At 59.3% G+C, this 22,369-nt stretch overlaps 1 protein-coding gene and 1 pseudogene across 6 annotated transcripts in view; one reads left to right on the top strand and one right to left on the bottom strand.

Annotated features, from left to right (window-relative positions):
- LOC110468714 (transcription factor COE4) overlaps window positions 1-13,130 on the bottom strand; it is a 32,554-nt gene extending 19,424 nt beyond the window's left edge. For 5 of the 6 annotated variants that reach the window (XR_014954582.1, XM_085577372.1, XM_085577373.1 and 2 more), the window contains exons 1-7: window positions 12,879-13,130; window positions 11,954-12,069; window positions 3,756-3,912; window positions 3,203-3,266; window positions 3,055-3,110; window positions 2,799-2,872; window positions 2,246-2,314 (exon numbers count right to left, since the gene is read on the bottom strand). Coding sequence is in view for 5 of the 6 variants with exons in the window: in XM_085577372.1 (XP_085433498.1) it covers window positions 2,246-2,314; window positions 2,799-2,872; window positions 3,055-3,110; window positions 3,203-3,266; window positions 3,756-3,912; window positions 11,954-12,069; window positions 12,879-13,115 (773 nt within the window). In the remaining variant the exon portion in view is untranslated. Of the gene's footprint in view, window positions 1-2,245; window positions 2,315-2,798; window positions 2,873-3,054; window positions 3,111-3,202; window positions 3,267-3,755; window positions 3,913-11,953; window positions 12,181-12,878 lie in introns of those variants that run through there. The other variant, XM_085577375.1, reaches the window with a different exon arrangement.
- On the top strand, window positions 13,128-22,265 carry LOC146767479 (uncharacterized; annotated as a pseudogene).
- Window positions 22,266-22,369: the final 104 nt, after the last annotated feature.

Raw genomic sequence — 22,369 nt, forward strand, 5'->3', positions numbered from 1 at the left:
AACCGCCCCAAAAACCACCCCGAAAACGGCCCCGCCATCCCCGGCACAGCGCGGCCGGGGGGACCCCAAACCTCCCCCCAAAAAAACCCCACAAAAATCCCCCTAAATCCCCCAAATCCCAGCCCCAGGTAGGGGGGCTGGGGCTGAACCCCCGCGAGTTAAAAATACGGGGCCGGCGCATTAATTAGCATCGCTAATTACCATTGAATATGCAAATGCCCGGCGCCGCTGCCGAGCACCTTCTGCTCGCGGCGCATAAATTTGAATGCGCAATTAGCATAATCGTGGCTAATTAATGAGAAGCGTCAATTTTCGCTGCCGGGTAATTTGATTAACGCCGCGAGAGGGGCACTTAGCGCGCTCTCAAACCAGCGGGGCTGGCCCGGGGGGGGACACGGGGACACGGGGGACAGGGGGGGACCCGCGGGAGGGATGGGGACACGGCTGGCCCTGCGTGACCCCCCGAAAGGGACGGGGGACACCCCGAAAATGATGGGGACAGGGGACTGGGGACACCCCAAAAGTGACAGGGGTGGGGACAGGGGACACCCCGAAAGTCCTGGGATGGGGAAAGGGGACACCCCAAAAGTGATGGGGATGGGGACAGGTGACACGGACACCCCAAAAGTGATAGGGATGGGGACAGGGGACACCCCAAAAGCCCAGAGGCAGGTTGGGGACACCCCAAAAATTACAGGAATGGGGACAGGGGACACAACGAAAGTGATGGGGACAGGGGACTGGGGACACCCCGAAAGCCCTGGGGTGGGTTTGGGACACCCCAAAAGTGACAGGGATGGAGACAGGGGACACCCCAAAAGTCCTGGGGATGGGGAAAGGGGACACAACGAAAGTGATGGGGACAGGGGACTGGGGACACCCCAAAAGCCCAGAGGCAGGTTGGGAAACACCCCAAAAATGACAGGGATGGGGACAGGGGACACCCTGAAAGTCCTGGGGATGGGGAAAGGGGACACCCCAAAAGTGACGGGGATGGGGACAGGGGACATCCCGAAAGTGATGGGGATGGGGACAGGTGACACGGACACCCCAAAAGTGATAGGGATGGGGACAGGGGACACCCCAAAAGCCCGGAGGCAGGTTGGGGATACCCCAAAAATGACAGGGATGGGGACAGGGGACACCCCGAAAGCCCAGAGGCAGGTTGGGGACACCCCAAAAGTGATGGGGATGAGGACAGGGACACCCCAAAAGCCCTGAGGCAGGTTGGGGACACCCTGACAGTGACAGGGATGGGGACAGGGGACTGAAGACACCCCAAAAGTCCTAGGAATGGGGACAGGGGACACCCCAAAAACCCTGGGGTGGGTTGGGGACATCCCAAAAATGACAGGGATGGGGACACGGGACACCCTAAAAGTGCTGCGAATGGGGACACCCTGGAAGTCCTGGGGCAGGTTGGGGACACCCCAAAAGTGTTGTGAATAGGGACAGGGGACACCCCAAAAGTCCTGGGGTGGGTTGGGGACACTCCTGGAACTGGTGACCCCCAAAAGTCTTGGGAAAAGGGAGAGGGGACTGGGGACACCCCAAAAGTCCTGTGGCTGAGGGGACAAGTTGGGGACACTCCTGGAAGTGGGTGACCCCCCCCGAGAAGTGATGGGGATGAGGGTTGGGGACACCCCAAAAGTCCTGGGGCGGGCTGGGGACATGCCTGAAACTGGGTGACACCCCAAAAGTCAGGGGACTCAGGACATTTGGGACATTTAGGACACTGCCACCAACCATCGGGGTGTCACCTCCCACGGGGACACCGGTCCCAGGGGGGTCCTGTGACCCCAAAAGCGCCATGGTGGGGACAGCCCCAGGACACCTGCGGGACAGGGGACACGGGGACAGTGGCAGTGACAAGGGGACAACAAGTGACAACCCTGGGCTTGGCTTGGGGACACCAGGGAGGTGACACCAGGACAGGCAGGAGGACCCCGGTGGGGACAGGGACAGAGGGACCACGGTGGCCTCAGGGATGGGGACACAGCCACCCTGAGATGTCCCCAGCGTGCCAGTGCCACCTCCATTATTGATGTGACATCTGTCACCGCTGTCACCCCCTGGGGACACCCGGAGCGCCCTGTGCTGTCCCTTGTCTCATCAGCATCATGTCCCCAAGCCTGGGGACATCGCCGGTGGCTGCCACCTCCTCCAGGTGGCCACGAGGTCTCCCGATGTCCCCAGCGTCCCCAGTGTCCCCTGATGTCCCCAGTGTCCCCGGTGTCCCCAGCACCTGTCGATGATGACGGGGTCCGAGGGGGTCTCGTTGCGGTTCCCGCAGCTCTTCTTGTCACAGCAGCGGCTGGACACGGGGACAGCAGGTGACATCAGGGGACAGCGAGGCCTGAGGGACCCCCAAACGCCACGGGGAGACGCGCCAGGTCCCCGTGTCCCACCCTCGGACCGTGCCGTCACACAGGGGTGGGACAGAGGGGACACCAGGGAGGGGACAGGGCGGGGAGGGGACACCCAGGGGTGTCACTTTTCCGCCCCTTTATGGGGTTGGGGACAGATTTGGGTGGCCCGGGGACTCCGTGTCACCCCCGGGTGGCTCTGAAGGGGTTGGGGACCCACCCCGGGGCTCCGTGTCACCCCCAGGGGACACAGCAGGGCCACCCGCAGTCCCCAACCACGAGCGGGGGACACCGGGGGTGGCCTGTCCGCTGCCGTGGGGTTAATTAGTGGCGCTGGCTCTGCTGGTTAATTAGCACGGCGCCGTTAACCACGAGCAGGCCCTGAAGGGACCTTGGGGACACCCGTGTCACCCCCCGGCTGTCCCAGCCCACCTGCACATGATCTCGTGGGTCAGCAGCACCCGGCACATCTCGGGGTTCTTGTCCTGCCCCTCGTAAATGATGGCCTGGAGGGGACACCGAGGGGACAGCGGCGACACCGGGGTGGCACCGGGGAGGCGCTCCCGAGCCCTGTCACCTGCGCCACCTCCCCGCCCCGCCCAGATGTGGCCGCAGCGACATCCAGATGTTCCCGGCGGGTGGGGCCGGGGGGGGGGGATTTGGGGGGCGGGATTTGGGGTCTCGGTACCTGCTTGGACATGGAGTCGATGAGGCGGACGTACAAATCCTGCTCGGTGCGCAGCCCTGCGGGGACGGCGGAGGGGTCACCCCGCTTGTCACCTCCCCTTGGGGACACCCCAAAAGCCGCCCGCAGCCCCCCAAAACCCCGCGCCCACCGTTGCTGTAGAGCAGCTGCAGCCGGTAGTGGATCCCGTTGTTGGTTTTCTCCCCGTTCTGCTCCTTGAGGCGGGGGGACAAAATTCACGGCCAGGGGTCAGTTGGTCACTCCGTGTCCCCTCCTGGTCACTCCGTGTCCACTCCTGGTCACTCCGTGTCCCTCCCACCCCACCTGGGGGCCACTCGTGCCATGAGTTGGGGTCACACTCCGGGCTGCCCCGCCCCGCTACGAGCGGCCCCACGGGAGTTTTGGGGTGGTTTTGGGGTGGTTTTGGGGTTTTTTTGGGGTGGTTTTGGGGGTTTCTCACCCGTGCTCCGGGCTGGGCCGTGGCTGCTCTGCCCCGCTGCGAGCGGCCCCGCGGGAGTTTTGGGATGGTTTTGGGGTGGTTTTGGGGGTTTTTGGGGTTTTTTGGGGGTTTCTCACCCGCGCTCCGGGCTGGGCCGTGGCTGCTCTGCCCCGCTGCGAGCAGCCCCACGGGAGTTTTGGGGTGGTTTTGGGGTTTTTTTGGGGTGGTTTTGGGGTGGTTTTGGGGGTTTTTGGGGGTTTCTCACCCGCTCCTTCTCCACGAAGTCGATGAAGCAGGTGCGCTCCACCTCCACGGGCTGGCCCTGGCGGTCGTACATGGCCAGCACGAAGTGGAAGAAGTTGGACTTGCGCAGGTTGGCCGGCGGCTGCTTCTCGAAGTGAGCGCGGGCCAGCGACACCCCGCTGCGACAGGCCACGGTGAGGGGACAGCCGCGACGGCGCCGCGGCCACAACCCCGGCACCGCCCGCAGCCGCGACGCCGAGCCCCCAGAACCCCACTCCTGGAGATCCCCAGCCCCGGGAGCCCAAATCCTGGGGATCCCTGTGCCAAAGAACCCATCCTGGAGATCCCCAGCACCGAGATCCCAAACACAAATCCTGGGGATCCCTGTGCCAAAGAACCCATCCTGGGGATCCCCAGCACCGAGATCTCAAATCCTGGGGATCCCTGTGCCAAAAAAACCCATCCTGGCGATGTCCAGCATCGAGATCCCAAATCCTGGGGATCCCTGTGCCAAAAAACCCCATCCTGGGGATATCCAGCACCGAGATCCCAAACACAAATCCTGGGGATCCCTGTGCCAAAAAAACCCCATCCTGGGGATGTCCAGCACCGAGATCCCAAATCCTGGGGATCCCCAGCACCGAGATCCCAAATCCTGGGGATCTCCAGCACCGAGATCCCAAATCCTGGGGATCCCCAGCCCCGGGAACCCAAATCTTGGGGATCCCTGTGCCAAAAACCCCATCCTGGGGATGTCCAGCACCGAGATCCCAAATCCTGGGGATCCCTGTGCCAAAAAAATCCATCCTGGGGATATCCAGCACCGAGATCCCAAATCCTGGGGATGTCCAGCACTGAGAACCCAAATCCTGGGGATCCCTGTGCCAAAAAAACCCATCCTGGGGATGTCCAGCACCGAGACCCCAAATCCTGTGGATGCTCATCCCTGAAAACCCCATCCCCAGGAACCCAAATCCCGGGCATCCCCATCCCAAGGAATCCCAACCCTGGGGATCCCCAGCACCGAGATCCCAAATCCTGGGCATCCCCAGCACCAGGAGCACAAATCTTGGGGATCCCTGTGCCAAAAAAAAACATCCTGGGGATGTCCAGCACCAAGATCCCAAATCCTGGGGATGTCCAGCACCGAGATCCCAAATCTTGGGGATCCCCAGCCCCGGGAACCCAAATCCTGGGGATCCCTGTCCCAAAGAACCCCAGCCCTGGGGACCCACAGCACCAAGAACCCAAATCTTGGGGATCCCCATCCCTGAAAACCCCAGTCCTGGAGATCCCCATCCCCAGGAACCCAAATCCCAGCATCCCCATCCCAAGGAATCCCAACCCTGGGGATCCCCAGCACCGAGATCCCAAATCCTGGGGATCCCTGTGCCAAAAAAACCCATCCTGGGGATGTCCAGCACCGAGATCCCAAACCCAAATCTTGGGGATCCCCAGCACCAAGATCCCAAATCTTGGGGATCTCCAGCCCCAGGAACCCAAATCCTGGGGATCCCTGTGCCAAAAAAACCCATCCTGGCGATATCCAGCATCGAGATCCCAAACCCAAATCTTGGGGATCCCTGTGCCAAAAAATCCCATCCTGGGCATGTCCAGCACCGAGATCCCAAATCCTGGGGATCTCCAGCACTGGGAACCCAAATCCTGGGGATCCCTGTCCCAAAGAACCCCAACCCTGGGGACCCACAGCACCAAGAACCCAAATTCTGGGGATGCTCATCCCTGAAAACCCCAGTCCTGGAGATCCCCAGCAGCAGGAACCCAAATCCTGGGGATCCCCAACACTGAGATCCCAAATCCTGGGGATCCCCAGCACCGGGAACCCAAATCCTGGGGATCCCCATCCCTGAAAACCCCAGTCCTGGAGATCCCCACCCCCAGGAACCCAAATCCCGGGCATCCCCATCCCAAAGAACCCCAACCCTGGGGATCCCCAGCACCGGGAACCCAAATCCTGGGCATCCCCATCCCAAAGAACCCCAACCCTGGGGATCCCCAGCACCAGGAACCCCCAAAACCCGTCTGTCGGACCCCCAGGACTGGGACCCTCAGTGCCCCATCCCGGGGACCCCCAGCACCCCCTCCCTGGGATCCCCATCCCCGAGAACCCCACACCTGGGGATCCCCAGCCCCAGAACCCCCAAAACCCGTCCAGGGCAACCCCAACACCGGGACCATCAGCACCCCATCCCTGGGATCCCCATCCCCAAGAACCCAAATCCTTGGGAGCCCCAAAACTCTGGCACAGGGAGCCCCCAGCACCCCATTACCAGGAACCCCAAAACCATGGAACACCAACACCCTAGCACCCCATTGCCAGGATTTCCATCCCCTAGAACCCAAATTTTGGGGACCCCCCCCCCCCGGCACCCCATTACCAGGACACTCAAAAATTCACCCTGGGACCCCCAAAATCTCCTCCATGGGACACCCGAACCCCAGCACCCTGTCCCAGGGACCCCCCAAAATCTCCTCCATGGGACACCCGAACCCCAGCACCTCGTCCCAGGGACCCCCCAAAATCTCCTCCATGGGACACCAGCATCCCATCCTGGGGACTGCCATGACCCCAATACTGGGACCCCCAAAACCTCAGCACCGGGACCCCCAGACCTTCTTCCATGGGACCCCCCAGCACGATGTCCCCAGAATCCCAAAATCCCCAAATCCCAAAATCCAGTCCTCGGGACCCCCGGCACCCAGGCCTGGCACCCCCAAAACTTACAGCACCCTGTCCCCAGGGCCACCAGGCTATCCCTAAGACCACCAGGACCCCATCCCCAGGGCCACCAGCCTGTCCTTAAGGCCACCATGATTCCATCCCCAGGGCCACCAGCCTGTCCCCAAGGCCACCAGCCTGTCCCTAAGGCCACCAGGATTCCATCCCCAGGGCCACCAGCCAGATTCCAAGACCCCCAGGACCCTGTCCCCCGGGCCACCAGCCTGTCCCCAAAGCCACCAGCCTGTCCCCAAGATGCTCAGGACCCTGTCCCCCAGGCCACCAGTCTGTCCCCAAAACCACCAGCCTGTCCCCAAGATGCCCAGGACCCTGTCCCCAAAGCCACCAGCCTGTCCCCAAGGCCACCAGCCTGTCCCCAAGATGCTCAGGACCCTGTCCCCCGGGCCACCAGCCTGTCCCCAAAACCACCAGCCTGTCCCCAAGATGCCCAGGACTCCATCCCCAGGGCCACCAGCCTGTCCCCAAGGCCACCAGCCTGTCCCTAAGGCCACCAGGATTCCATCCCCAGGGCCACCAGCCTGTCCCCAGGTCCACCAGCCTGATTCCAAGACCCCCAGGACCCTGTCCCCAAGGCCACCAGCCTGTCCCTAAGGCCACCAAGATTCCATCCCCAAAACCACCAGCCTGTCCCCAAGATGCCCAGAACTCCATCCCCAGGGTCACCAGCCTGTCCCCAAGGCCACCAGCCTGTCCCTAAGGCCACCAGGATTCCATCCCCAAGGCCACCAGCCTGTCCCCAAGACCCCAGGACCCTGTCCCCCGGGCCACCAGCCTGTCCCCAAAGCCACCAGCCTGTCCCCAAGATGCCCAGGACCCTGTCCCCCAGGCCACCAGTCTGTCCCCAAGACCCCCAGGATTCCATCCCCAAGGCCACCAGCCTGTCCCCAAGACCCCCAGGACCCTGTCCCCAAGGCCACCAGCCTGTCCCTAAGGCCACCAAGATTCCATCCCCAAAACCATCAGCCTGTCCCCAAGACGCCCAGGATTCCATCCCCAGGGCCACCAGCCTGTCCCCAAGGCCGCCAGCCTGTCCCCAGGGCCACCAGCCTGATTCCAAGACCCCAGGACCCTGTCCCCAAGGCCACCAGCCTGTCCCCAAGATGCCCAGAACTCCATCTCCAAGGCCACCAGCCTGTCCCCAAGACCCCAGGACCCTGTCCCCCGGGCCACCAGCCTGTCCCCAAAGCCACCAGCCTGTCCCCAAGATGCCCAGGACCCTGTCCCCAAGGCCACCAGCCTGTCCCCAAGGCCACCAGTCTGTCCCCAAGACCCCCAGGATTCCATCCCCAGGGCCACCAGCCTGTCCCCAAGGCCACCAGCCTGTCCCCAACACCCCCTCCGTGGGGCCCTCCCTGTCCCAGGTAGGGGACACAGGTGGGGACACCCTGCCCCTGACATCGGGGACACGAGGGGACAGGGGGGACACCCCTGAGCCCTCCCCGCGCTGCCATCCCCCAGTGCCACCTCTGGGCTCGCCGCTGTCACCGCTGCTGTCCCTGCCCCGACACCCGCGGTGACAGCAGAGCCACTTCAGAGACGATGGCTCCAGCACAATCCCCGCCACTGTCACCGTGTCCCCACCCCCTGGTGGCCCCTGTCCCCTCGGTGTCCCCCTGGCAGCAGCGGAGCGGGTCCCCAGTGTCACCCCCCGCCACAGCCACACGCAAACCCAGCCCTTGGGGACCTTGGTGACACTCTGGGGACATTTCTCCAAGGAAAAACTCCTTCAGCTGCTCCCCGGGGTCCCAAAATGTCCCCAGGGACACGGGCGGGGTCCCAGACTGTCCCCAGGGACACCCGTGGGATCCCAAATTGTCCCCAGGGTCACGGGCAGGGTCCCAAATTGTCCCCAGGGTCACTCGTGGGGTCCCAAATTGTCCCCAGGGAAACCCGCGGGGTCCCAAATTGTCCCCAGGTCACCCGCGGGGGTCCCAAATTGTCCCCAGGGACACGGGCAGGGTCCCAAATTGTCCCCAGGGTCACCTGGCGAGGTGACAATACCTGTGCGCGGCCACCACAAACGGGTCACACCATGTCCCCACACCTGCCGTGGCCACCGCGGCGTGTCCCTTGTCCCCTCCGGGTCCCACCCCGCGGGGACACCTCTGTCCCCTCTCTGTCCCCCCCCTACAACGGGACAGCGGCGCCCGCGGCTCCTTCCAACCCCAAAAATTCCCCTCCGCGCCCCCCAAAACCGCCTCGGTGACAGGCGGGGGGTGGCTCTGCCTGTCGCCGCTGTCCCCCGCCGTGTCCCCCCCGCGCCGCCAGCCCCGCCCGCCGCGTTAATTAATTATTAAAGGCAATCAAGCATTTCCAAGCAGCCGCGGCCCCGGCGCTTCCAGGAAAGCCCGGGTTTGGTGGGGGGGGTGGCTCGGGGGGCTTGGGGACCCCCACCCCACCGCGGGGACACGGCGGGGGTCACCCCGCACCTGCAGGAGCTGGGTGCCAACCCCTTGGGGACACTGCGGTGGCCTTGGGGACGCTGGTGACACCCACCACCACCACCACCACCACAGCCAGGTGTCCCCAGGCGTGGTGGCACACGCCCAGCTGCCACCAGGGTGACACAAGGAGGGCGGGAGGGGACAGCCCCAAGTGGCCAGGGCTCCGCTGGGTGACACGTCCCTGTCACCGCTGCCAGCCCCCGCTGTGTCCCTGTGTCCCGCGGAGCCTTTGGGGACACCGGGACAAGGCCAGCAGCTCCCTGGGCATCCCAGGCTGGCACTGCCGTCCCTCAGCTGTGTCACACTGTCACCCCCGGGGGTGGCTGTCACCGCGGTGGTGGCCGTGCTGGAGTCCCTTTGGGGGTGTTCCCTGAGGTTTTCCGGCACCCCGAAGTTTTGGGGGGACCCCAGGGAGCCGCCATGACCATTTGGGGACACCCCAAACACGGCAGAGGGGACAGCAGGACAGGGGACAGGGGTGGCACTGACCCCTCTGGGCACATGTGGGAGAGAGGGACAGGGGAGAGGGGACACTGAGGGAGGGCAGGGATGGGATTTGAGACCCCCAAAAGGGCAGGGATGGGATTTGAGCCCCCCGGAAAAGGCAGGAATGGGATTTGAGCCCCCTGGAAAAGGCAGGAATGGGATTTGAGCCCCCCGGAAAAAGCAGGAATGGGATTTGAGCCCCCCAAAAGGGCAGGGAATGGGATTTGAGCCCCCCGGAAAAGGCAGGAATGGGATCTGAGCCCCCCAAAACGGCAGGGAATGGGATTTGAGCCCCCCCAAAGAGAAAGGAATGGGATTTGAAGTCCCCAGGAGGACAGGGAATGGGATTTGAGCCCCCCAAAAGGGCAGGGATGGGATTTGAGCCCCCCCAAAACAGCAAGGAATGGGATTTGAGCCCCCAAAAGGGCAGGGAATGGGATTTGATGTCTCCAGAAAAGGCAGGAATGGGATTTGAGCCCCCCAAAAGGGCAGGGAATGGGATTTGAGCCCCCCAAAAGGGCAGGGATGGGATTTGAGCCCCCCAAAAGGGCAGGGAATGGGATTTGAGCCCCCAAAAGGGCAGGGATGGGATTTGAGCCCCCCAAAAGGGCAGGGAATGGGATTTGAGCCCCCCAAAAGGGCAGGGATGGGATTTGATGTCTCCAGAAAAGGCAGGAATGGGATTTGAGCCCCCCAAAAGGGCAGGGAATGGGATTTGATGTCTCCAGAAAAGGCAGGAATGGGATTTGAGCCCCTTGGTACAGGCAGGAATGGGATTTGAGACCCAAAAGAGCAAAGAGTGGGATTTGAGCCCCCTGGAAGAGCAAGGGACGTACTTGAGCCCCCAAAAGAACAGGGAATGGGATTTGAGCCCCCCCAAAAGAACAGGGAATGGGATTTGAGCCCCCCCAAAAGAACAGGAAATGGGATTTGAGCCCCCCCAAAAGAACAGGGAATGGGATTTGAGCTCTCCAGAAAAGGCAGGAATGGGATTTCAGCCCCCCAGAAAAGGCAGGAATGGGATTTGAGCTCTCCAGGAAGGCAGGGAATGGGATTTGAGCCTCCAAAAGGGCAAGGAATTGGATTTAACCCCCCTGGAAAAGACAGGAATGGGATCTGAGCCCCCAGGAAAAGGCAGGGATGGGATTTGAGCCCCCCAGAAAAGGCAGGAATGGGATTTGAGCCCCCTGGAAAAGGCAGGAATGGGATTTGAGCCCCCCGGAAAAGGCAGGAGTGGGATTTGAGCCCCCCCAAAAGAGCAGGGAATGGGATTTGAGCCCCACAAAAGGGCAGGGAATGGGATTTGAGGTCTCCAGAAAAGGCAGGAATGGGATTTGAGCCCCCCCCAAAACAGCAAGGAATGGGATTTGAGCCCCCAAAAAAGGCAGGAATGGGATTTGAGACCCAAAAGAGCAAAGAGTGGGATTTGAGCCCCCCCGAAGAGCAAGGAATTGGATTTAAACCCCCTGGTACAGGCAGGGATGGGATTTGAGCCCCCCGGAAAAGGCAGGAATGGGATTTGAGCCCCCTGGAAAAGGCAGGAATGGGATTTGAGCCCCCCGGAAAAGGCAGGAATGGGATTTGAGCCCCCCAGAAAAGGCAGGGATGGGCACAGATCCCATTCCCGGTGGCACAAACCCCTGGCAGCTGAAACCCACCGGGATCCCGGGATGCCCAGGGCACCGGGACAGGGGATCCAGAGGCCCAAGGAATGCCAGGAAAAATGGGGGGCACATCTTGGAATGCCCCTGGAGCCCGTGGGACCCAGGAGCCCAGAATGCCCACGGGGCATGGAATACCCTGGAATTCCCACAGCTGATGCCCAGGGATGCCCACAGGACCTGGAATTCCCGTGGATCCCAGAACACTCCCAAAACCCAGGATGCCCACAGCTCCTGGAATGCCCGCAGTGCCCAGGAGGGTTGCAGAGCTCGGGATGCCCGTGGAATTTGGGAATTTGGGATCTCTGCAGAGCCCGGGATGTCTGTGGAATTTGGGATGCCCACTGAGCCAGGGACACCGATGGAATTTGGGATCTCTGGCAGAGCCAGATATGCCCGTGGAATTTGGGATACCCGCGGAGCCAGGGATGCCCATGGAATTTGGGATACCCGCGGAGCCAGGGATGCCCGTGGAATTTGGGATCTCTGGCAGAGCCAGGGATGCCCGTGGAATTTGGGATCTCTGGCAGAGCCAGGGATGCCCGTGGAATTTGGGATGCCCACGGAGCCTGGCACATCCACAGCCCCTGGCATGCCCGCAGCCCCTGGAGTGCCCATGAAATGCCGGGATACCCGAGGAGCTCAGGATGTGCAGAGCCCTGGAATGCCCAGAGAACCGGGATGCCCACAACCCCTGGGATTCCCGTGGAACCCGGGATACCCGCACCGACCCACGGAGCTCGGGTTGCATCCATCCCGCAACCCCCAGAGCCGCCGGGCTGTCCCCGGGTCGTCCCGGATCTGTCCCGAATGTGTCCCAAATGTGTCCCAAATGTGTCCCCGAGCTGTCCCCGAGCTGTCCCCTTACCTCTGCGCCGCCGTGCTGGCGTCCAGGATGCCGGTGCCCTGCAGCCAGCGGCCGGCGGGGAGCCCCGCGCTCAGCGGCTCCTCCTTCATGGGGACCCCCCCCCGGGGCAGCGCCTCCTGCACCGAGAACATCACCGGGGGCTCAGGGGGACCCCCGCACCCCCCCAGCCCCCAGCCCCGCGCTCAGCACCGGGCAGGTGCCGGGGGCCGCCGTCCCGGCCGCCGGGGAAGCGGCATCTGCGGAGGGAGGGAGGGAGAGGGAGGGGAGAGGGAGGGGAGGGGGAGGGAGGGGGAGGCTCCGGGGGGGGGTCGGGGGGAGGGAGGAGGGGGCAGAGCCCGAGAAGTTGGAGCTGGAGGAGCCCCGGAGCCGCGGGAGGGGAGGGGAAGGGGCGGGGGGAGGCGCGGGGGGAGAGGGAGGGAGGGAGGAGTGGAGGGAGGGATGGGGAGGAAGGAGGGAGGGAAGGAGGAAGGCTCAGAGGAGCGGAGGGAGGGAGGGAGGGAGGCCCGGAGAAGGAGTAGAAGGATGGAGGGAGGGATGGAGGGAGGGAGGGAGGCCCGGAGGAGGAGTAGAAGGATGGAGGGAGGGATGGAGGGAGGGAGGGAGGCCCGGAGGAGGAGTAGAAGGATGGAGGGAGGGATGGAGGGAGGGAGGGAGGCCCGGAGGAGGAGTAGAAGGATGGAGGGAGGGAGGGAGAGGAGGGCCGGAGGAAGGCTCGGGGGAGGGATGGAGGGAGGGATGGAGGGAGGCTCGGGGGAGGGATGGAGCGCGGCAGAGGGAGGGATGGAGGGAGGCTCGGGGGAGGGATGGAGCGCGGCACCGGAGGGATGCAGGGGGAGAAGGAGGGAGGGCCGAGGCGCAGGGGAGGAGTGGAGGCGGCGGCGGGAGGGGGAGCCCGGCCGGGGGCGGGGGCTCTCGGTTCCGTTACCGGGCGGGCGGCGGCGGCGCGGGGCGGCGGCGGCGGCGGCGGCAGCGGCAGCAGCAGCAGCAGCGGGCGAGCGGGGGGCGGCCCGGGGGTCCCGGGAACGCCGTCACCGCCTTCTCCCCGCCGCCTCCGCCGACCCCCGGCCCGGCCCCGGCGGCCCGGCTCGGGCAGCAGCACCATGAGCAGCAGCAGCGCTCGCTGCCGCCGCCCCGCCGCCGCCGCCGCACCGGCCCGGGCCATCCCGGCACCGCCGCCGCCGCCTCCCCGGGGAGGCAGGGCCGGAGCCGCCGGGGGAGGCGGGGGCCGCGGCCGGCCAGGCTGACATCATTCCGGGGAGGAGCGGTCCCTCCCCGCGCAGCGCGGGGGGCGCCGGGCACCCCCGAGGGGAGACCCCCGGGAGGGACCCCCGGGATGGACCCACGGGAGGGACCCACGGGATGGACCCACGGGAGGGACCCACGGGAGGGACCCACGGGATTGACCCCCCGAGGGGAGACCCCCGGGATGGACCCACGGGAGGGACCCCCGGGATGGACCCCCGAGGGGAGACCCCCGGGAGGGACCCACGGGATGGACCCCCGGGATAGACCCCCGAGGGGAGACCCCCGGGATGGACCCACGGGAGGGACCCACGGGAGAAACCCCCGGGATGGACCCCCGGGAGGGACGCCCGGGAGGGACCCCCGGGATGGACCCACGGGATTGACCCCCGAGGGACCCCCGGGATGGACCCACGGGATGGACCCACGGGAGGGACCCCCGGGAGGGACCCCCGGGAGGGACCCACGGGATGGACCCACGGGAGGGACCCACGGGATGGACCCACGGGAGGGACCCCCGGGAGGGACCCCCGGGAGGGACCCACGGGATGGACCCACGGGAAGGACCCACGGGATGGACCAACGGGAGAAACCCCCGGGATGGACCCCCGGGAGGGACGCCCGGGATAGACCCCCGGGAGGGACCGATGAGGCCGTGGAGAGGCCCTGGAGAAATCCCAAATGGGGCTCGGGAGTAGCGGGAAGTGACCCCAATGTGTCCCCCGAGATACCCTGGGGTGACCCCAAATGGGTGCCCGGGGTGGCACAAGGTGACCCCAGTGTGTCCCCAGGGTGACCCCAAATGGGTGCCAGGGGTGGCACAAGGTGACCCCAATGTGTCCCCAGGTGACCCCAAATGGGTGCCAGGGGTGGCACAAGGTGACCCCAATGTGTCCCCAGGGTGACCCCAAATGGGTGCTGGGGATGGCACAAGGTGACCCCAATGTGTCCCCAGGGATACCCCAAACCAGCCCCAGGGACATCCCGGGGTGACCCCAAATGGGCACCAGGGACATTCCGGGGTGACCCAAAATGGGTGCCCAGGGTGGCACAAAGTGACCCCAGTGTGTCCCCAGGGTGACCCCAAACCAGCCCCAAGGATGGCACAAGGTGACCCCAGTGTGTCCCCAGGGACACCCCGGGGTGATCCCAAAAAGGTCCCAGGGGTTCCCCCTGTCCATGTCCTCGTCCATCCCAGTGTCCATCCTGGTGTCCCTCTGTCCATCCCTGTCCCCATCCATCCCAGTGTCCATCTGTCCATCCTGGTGTCCATCCATCCCGGTGTCCATCCCAACATCCATCTGTGCACACCTCCATCCATCCCAGTGTCCATCTGTCCATCCACCCATCCGTCCATCCATCCCAGTGTCCGTCTGTCCATTCCTGTGTCCATCCTGGTGTCCATCCATTCTTGTCCCCATCCATCCCAGTGTCCATCTGTCCGTCCTGGTGTCCATCCATCCCGGTGTCCATCCCAACATCCATCTGTGCACACCTCCATCCATCCCAGTGTCCATCTGTCCATCCACCCATCCGTCCATCCATCCCAGTGTCCGTCTGTCCATTCCTGTGTCCATCCTGGTGTCTATCCATTCTTGTCCCCATCCATCCCAGTGTCCATCTGTCCGTCCTGGTGTCCATCCATCCCGGTGTCCATCCCAACATCCATCTGTGCACACCTCCATCCATCCCAGTGTCCATCTGTCCATCCACCCATCCATCCATCCATCCATCCCAGTGTCCGTCTGTCCATTCCTGTGTCCATCCTGGTGTCCATCCATTCTTGTCCCCATCCATCCCAGTGTCCATCTGTCCATCCCTGGTGTCCATCCCAGTATCCATCTGTGCGCATCTCTGTCCATCCTAGTGTCCATTTGTCCATGACCTTGTCCACCCTGATGTCCATTCAAGAACTGCTGCACTGATCTCAGCATCCATCCATCCGTCCATCTGTCCATCCCTCCGTCCATCCTTCTGTCCCCCTGTCCATCCCCATGTCCATCCATCCCTCCATGCACCCATTGATTCCAGTGTCCATCTGTCCATCCCAGTGTCCATCCGTCCATGCATCCCAGTGTCCATCTGCCATGTCCATCCATCCACCTGTTCCAATGTCCAACCATCCGTGACCCTGTCCACCCCGGTGTCCATTTGTCCATGCCAGTGTCCATTTGTCCATCTCAGTGTCCATTTGTCCATCCCAGTGTCCATTTGTCCATCCCAGTGTCCATCCCAATGTTCATGTGTCCATCGCAACATCCATTTGTCCACCCCAGTGTCTCAGTGTCCATTTGTCCACCCCAGTGTCTCAGTGTCCATTTGTCCACCCCAGTGTCCATTTGTCCACCCCAGTGTCCACCCTAGTGTCCATTTGTCCACCCCAACATCTGTTTGTCCACCCTGGTGTCCATCCCAGTGTCCATTTGTCCATGCCAGTGTCCATTTGTCCATCCCAGTGCACGTTTGTCCATCCCAACATCCGTTTGTCCACCCCAATGTCCATCCCAGTGTCCATTTGTCCATCCCAGCATCCATGTGTCCATCCATGTGTCCACCCCAGTGTCCATCTCAGTGTCCATTTGTCCATCCCAACTTCCATGTTTCCATCCCAGTGTCCATTTGTCCATCCCAGTGTCCACCCCAGTGTCCATTTGTCCATCACAGCATCCATGTGTCCATCCATGTGTCCATCCATGTGTTCACCCCAGTGTCCATTTGCCCATCCCAGTATCCACCCCCGTGTCCGTCCCAGTGTCCATTTGTCCATCCCAACTTCCATGTTTCCACCCCAGTGTCCATTTGTCCATACCAGTGTCCACCCTGGTGTCCATCCCAGTGTCCATGCCAGTGTCCATTTGTCCATCCCAGTGTCCATCCCAGTGTCCATGTGTCCATCCCAACATCCGTTTGTCCACCCCAATGTCCATTTGTCCATCCCAGTGTCCATCCCAGTATCCATCCCAGTGTCCATTTGTCCACCCCAGTGTCCATCTCAGTGTCCATTTGTCCATCCCAGTGTCCATTTCACCATATCAGTGTCCATCCCAATGTTCATGTGTCCATCACAACATCCATTTGTCCACCCCAGTGTCCATCTGTCTACCCTAGTGTCCATGCCAGTGTCCATTTGTCCACTCCAGTGTCCACCCCAATGTCCATCCCAGTGTCCACCCCAGTGTCCATTTGTCCGTCCCAATGTCCATTTGTCCACCCCGGTGTCCGTCCCAGTGTCCATGTGTCCACCCCAATGTCCATTTGCCCATCCCAGTGTCCAACCCAGTCTCTGTCCCAGTGTCCATTTGTCCATCCCAGTGTCTATTTGTCCATCACAGCATCCGTTTGTCCACCCCAATGTCCGTCCCAGTGTCCATTTGTCCATCCCGGTGTTTATTTGTCCACTCCAGTGTCCATTTGTCCACCCCAGTGTCCACCCCAATGTCCATTTGCCCATCCCAGTGTCCACCCCAGTCTCCGTCCCAGTGTCCATTTGTCCATCCCAACTTCCATGTTTCCATCCCAGTGTCCATTTGTCCATACCAGTGTCCACCCTGGTGTCCATCCCAGTGTCCATTTGTCCATCCCAGTGTCCACCCCAGTGTCCATTTGTCCATCTCAGTGTCCATCCCAGTGTCCATTTGTCCATCCCAGTGTCCACCCTGGTGTCCATCCCAGTCTCCGTCCCAGTGTCCATTTGTCCATCCCAGTGTCCATTTGTCCACCCCAGTGTCCACCCTGGTGTCCATCCCAGTCTCTGTCCCAGTGTCCATTTGTCCATCCCAACTTCCATGTTTCCATCCCAGTGTCCATTTGTCCATCCCAGTGTCCACCCTGGTGTCCATCCCAGTGTCCATCCCAGTGTCCATTTGTCCATCCCAGTGTCCACCCCAGTGTCCATTTGTCCATCTCAGTGTCCATCCCAGTGTCCATTTGTCCATCCCAGTGTCCGTCCCAGTGTCCATTTGTCCATCCCAGTGTCCATTTGTCCATCCCAGTGTCCACCCTGGTGTCCATGGCAGTGTCCATTTGTCCATCCCAGTGTCCATCCCAGTGTCCATTTGTCCATCCCAGTGTCCATTTGTCCATCCCAGTGTCCACCCTGGTGTCCATCCCAGTCTCCGTCCCAATGTCCATTTGTCCATCCCAACTTCCATGTTTCCATCCCAGTGTCCATTTGTCCATCCCAGTGTCCACCCTGGTGTCCATCCCTGTGTCCGTCCCAGTGTCCATTTGTCCATCCCAGTGTCCATTTGTCCATCCCAATGTCCAGAAATGGGCACAGAAAACCCCAAACTGGGCACTGATATCCCAAAATGTGAGAATTCACCCCAAAACTGGCTGCTGAACCCCAGAACTGGCCAAATACGCTCCAGACTGGGTGAATTTGCCCTAAACTGGGTGAATTCACCCCAAACTGGGCACAGACACCCCAAAGTGGGAAAATGCGTCCCAAAACCTGGCAAATTCACCCCAAAACTGAGCAAATTCATCCCAAAAAGTGGATCCGGTCACCCCAAACTGGATCTGGTCACCCAAAAAATGGACAAATTCACCCCAAACTGGGAAAATTCACACCAAACTGGGAAAATTCACCCCAAACTGGGAAAATTCACCCCAAAAATGGATACAGTTACACCCAAACTGGGTCAGGTCACCTCAAACTGGGGAAATTTGCCCAAACTAGAAAAATTCATCCCAAAACTCAGTCCACTCACCCCAAAATGGGTCCGGGCACCCCAAAACTGGACAAATTCACCCCAAACGGGGAGCAGACACCCAAGAACTGGACATGGAAACCCAAAAACTGGATCTGGTCACCCCAGACTGGGAAAATTCTCCCCAAAATGGGGAAAAAACACCCCAAAATTGGGAAAATTCACCCCAAAACTGGACGGAGTCACCCAAGACTGGATCCAGTCATCCCAAAAGTGAAAACATTCACCCAAACTGGGAAAAATCATCCCAAAACTGAACAAATTCAACCCAAATTGGGATAATTCACCTCAAACTGGGAAAATTCACCTCAGAATTGAACAAATTCACCCCAAAACTGAACAAATCCAACCCAAATTCAGAAAATTCAACCCAAACTGGGAAAATTCACCCCAAACTTGGAAAACTTACCCCAAGTTGGGAAAATTCACCCCAAATTGAACAAATTCACCACAAATTGAACAAATTCACCCCAAAACTGGATCTAGTCACCCTGAAACTGAAAAAATTCATTCCAAATTGGGAAAATTCACCCCAATTTGAACAAATTTGTCCCAAATAGGGAAAATTCACCCCAAATTGAACAAATTCATCCCAAATTGGGAAAATTCACCCCAAATTCAGAAAATTTGCCCCAAATTCAGAAAATTCACCCAACAGCTGGGAAAATTCACCTCAAACTGAGCAAATTCACCCCAAATTGAACAAATTCACCCCAAATTACGAAAATTCATCCCAAATTACGAAAATTCACCCCAAATTCAGAAAATTTACCCCAAGTTCAGAAAATTCACCCAACAGCTGGGAAAATTCACCTCAAACTGAGCAAATTCACCCCAAAACTGAGCAGATTCACCCCAAAACTGAGCAAATTCACCGCAAACTGAACAAATTCACCCCAAACTGAGCAAATGCACCCCAAATTGGGAAAATTCATCCCAAAACTAAACAAATTCACCCCAAATTGGGAAGATTCACTCCAAGCTGGGAAAACCCACCCCAAATCTGAACGAATTCCCCCCAAACCGACCCCTTGAAGATTCCAGGACCGTTGGGATGGAGCTTCTCACCAACCCCGTCATCCCAGAGGATGGATTGGGGAAAAAAATCCATAAAAAGGACCCCAAACCCTCAAATCCCGGCTGGAACTCCGGGACTTTTCCCGTTTCCCCCGTGGAATTCCCAGGGATTCGGGGGCACCTCGGGGGGTTCCGGAGGCACCGGGGGTGACTCAGGCCGGACGTTCCCCAATATCCGGGCCCGCGGGAATGGGGAAGGAAACGGGAATTGCGCAAGGCCAGGATGGGGACGGGGGGTGACGCGGCGGGGACGGGATCTCCCGGCCGGGGACGGATCCCGGGAGATCCCAAATGGATCCCGGGGTGCTCCCAGGGGGACCCCGCACCCCAAATTCCCCGGGTTGGGAGGATTCGGCCAGTTTGGGGTGACCAGATCCAGTTTTGGGGTGAATTTTCCCCATTTTGGGATGAATTTTCCCCATTTTGGGTGACCAGATCCAGTTTTGGGGTGAATTTTCCCCATTTGGGATGAATTTTCCCCATTTTGGGTGACCAGATCCAGTTTTGGGGTGAATTTTCCCCATTTGGGATGAATTTTCCCCATTTGGGGTGACCAGATCCAGTTTTGGGGTGAATTTTCCCCATTTGGGATGAATTTTCCCCATTTTGGGTGACCAGATCCAGTTTTGGGGTGAATTTTCCCCATTTGGGATGAATTTTCCCCATTTTGGGTGACCAGATCCAGTTTTGGGGTGAATTTTCCCCATTTGGGATGAATTTTCCCCATTTTGGGTGACCAGATCCAGTTTTGGGGTGAATTTTCCCCATTTGGGATGAATTTTCCCCATTTTGGGTGACCAGATCCAGTTTTGGGGTGAATTTTCCCCATTTGGGATGAATTTTCCCCATTTTGGGTGACCAGATCCAGTTTTGGGGTGAATTTTCCCCATTTGGGATGAATTTTCCCCATTTTGGGTGACCAGATCCAGTTTTGGGGTGAATTTTCCCCATTTGGGATGAATTTTTACCATTTTGGGTGACCAGATCCAGTTTTGGGGTGAATTTGCCCAGTTTTGGGATGAATTTTCCCTGTTTGGGATGAATTTTCCCCATTTCAGGATGACTGGATCCATTTTTGAGGTGAATTTGCCCAATTTTGGGGTGAATTTTCTGCATTTGGGGTGAATTTTCCCCATTTTGTGCTGTCCATGCCCAGTTTGAATTCACACAATTTTGGGATAAATTTTCCCCGTTTTGGGGTGACAGAACCATTTTTGAGGTGAATTTTCCCAGTTTTGTGGTGAATTTTTCCCATTTGGGATGAATTTTCCCCATTTTGTGGTGTACATGCCCAGTTTGAATTAATCCAATTTTAGGGTAAATTTTTCCTGTTTTGGGGTGACCAGATCCATTTTGGGGGGGAATATTCCCCATTTGGGATGAATTTTTCCAATTTTGGGGTGAATTTTCCCCATTTTGTGCTATTCATGCCCAGTTTGAATTCACACAATTTTGGGGTGAATTTTTCCCGTTTTGGGGTGACTGGATCCATTTTTGGGGTGTATTTTTCCCATTTGGGGGTGAATTTTTCCCATTATGTGGTGAATTTTCCCCGTTTTTTGGTATACATGCCTAGTTAGAATTCACCCAATTTTGGGGTGAATTTTCCCCATTTTGTGGTGACCAGATCCATTTTTGGGATGAATTTTCCCCATTTGGGGTGAATTTTTCCAATTTTGGGGCGAATTTTCCCTGTTCTGTGCTGTCCATGCCCAGTTTGAATTCATCCAATTTTGTGGTGAATTTTTCCCAATTGGGGTGAATTTTCCCAGTTTTTGGTGAATTTTCCCCATTTTGTGGTGTCCATGCCCAGTTTGAACTCACACAATTTTGGGGTGAATTTGGCCAGTTTGGGGTGAATTTTTCCCCTTTTGGGGTGAATTTTCCCCATTTTTTGGTGTCCATGCCCAGTTTGAATTCACCCAGTTTTGGGGTGAATTTTCCCCGTTTTGGGGTGAATTTTCCCCATTTTGTGCTGTCCATGCCCAGTTTGAACTCACCCAGTTTTGGGGTGATTTTTTCCCGTTTTGGGGTGTCCAGATCCATTTTTTGGGGTGAATTTTCCCAGTTTTGTGGTGAATTTTCCCCATTTTGTGGTGTCCATGCCCAGTTTGAACTCACACAATTTTGGGGTGAATTTGGCCAGTTTGGGGTGAATTTTTCCCCTTTTGGGGTGAATTTTCCCTGTTTTGTGCTGTACATGCCCAGTTTGAATTCATCTATTTTTTGGGGTGAATTTTCCCCATTTTGTGGTGTCCATGCCCAGTTTGAATTCACCCAGTTTTGGGGTGAATTTTCCCCGTTTTGGGGTGAATTTTCCCCATTTTGTGCTGTCCATGCCCAGTTTGAATTCACCCAGGTTTGGGGTGAATTTTCCCCGTTTTGGGGTGACTGGATCCATTTTTGGGGTGAATTTTCCCCATTTTGTGCTGTCCATGCCCAGTTTGAATTCACCCAGGTTTGGGGTGAATTTTCCCCGTTTTGGGGTGACTGGTTCCATTTTTGGGGTGAATTTTCCCCATTTTGTGCTGTCCATGCCCAGTTTGAATTCACCCAGGTTTGGGGTGAATTTTCCCCGTTTTGGGGTGACTGGATCCATTTTTGGGGTGAATTTTCCCCATTTTGTGCTGCCCATGCCCAGTTTGAATTCACCCAGGTTTGGGGTGAATTTGGCCAGTCTGGGGTCACTGGCCCATTGGAATTCCGGGATTTCTCTGGGATTTCGGTGTCTGAGGGTGGGAGAAGTGAATGAAGTGGGGACAAGGACACGGGGACACAGGGACACGGGGACAGAGGGACACGGGGACAGAGGGACAGAGGGACAGAGGGACACAGGGACAGAGGGACACGGGGACAGAGGGACATGGGGACAGAGGGACAGAGGGACACAGGGACACGGGGACACAGGGACAGAGGGATTTAGGGACACAGGGATTCAGGGACACAGGGACACAGGGACAGATGGATTTAGGGATTCAGGGACACGGGGACAGGGCTGGGGACAGAGGGACTGGGACAAGCTCAGGATCTGGGACAGTGACTGGGACAAGATCAGTAACAGGGACAGGGACAAGTCTGGTGACAGGGACAGACCCAGGGACAGGGACAAGTCCGGTGACAGGGGACAGGGACAAGGATGGGGACAGGGACAAGGGGCAGAGTCAGGGACAAGGACAGGATTGGGGACACAGACAGGGACAAGGATGGGGACAAGATCAGGGACAGACCCAGGGACAGGGACAAGTCCAATGACAAGGGACAGGATCAGAAAAGGACAGAGTCAGTTCCCATCCTTGTCCCTGCCTGTCCCTGATCCTGTCCCCATCCTTGTCCCTGTCCCCAGTCCTGACCCTGTCACTGGATCAGGGACAGACTCAGGGACAGG

This window comes from Lonchura striata, chromosome 4, assembly GCF_050655825.1.
Source record: "Lonchura striata isolate lonStrDom1 chromosome 4, ASM5065582v1, whole genome shotgun sequence".
Classification (NCBI taxonomy): Eukaryota; Metazoa; Chordata; class Aves; order Passeriformes; family Estrildidae; genus Lonchura; species Lonchura striata.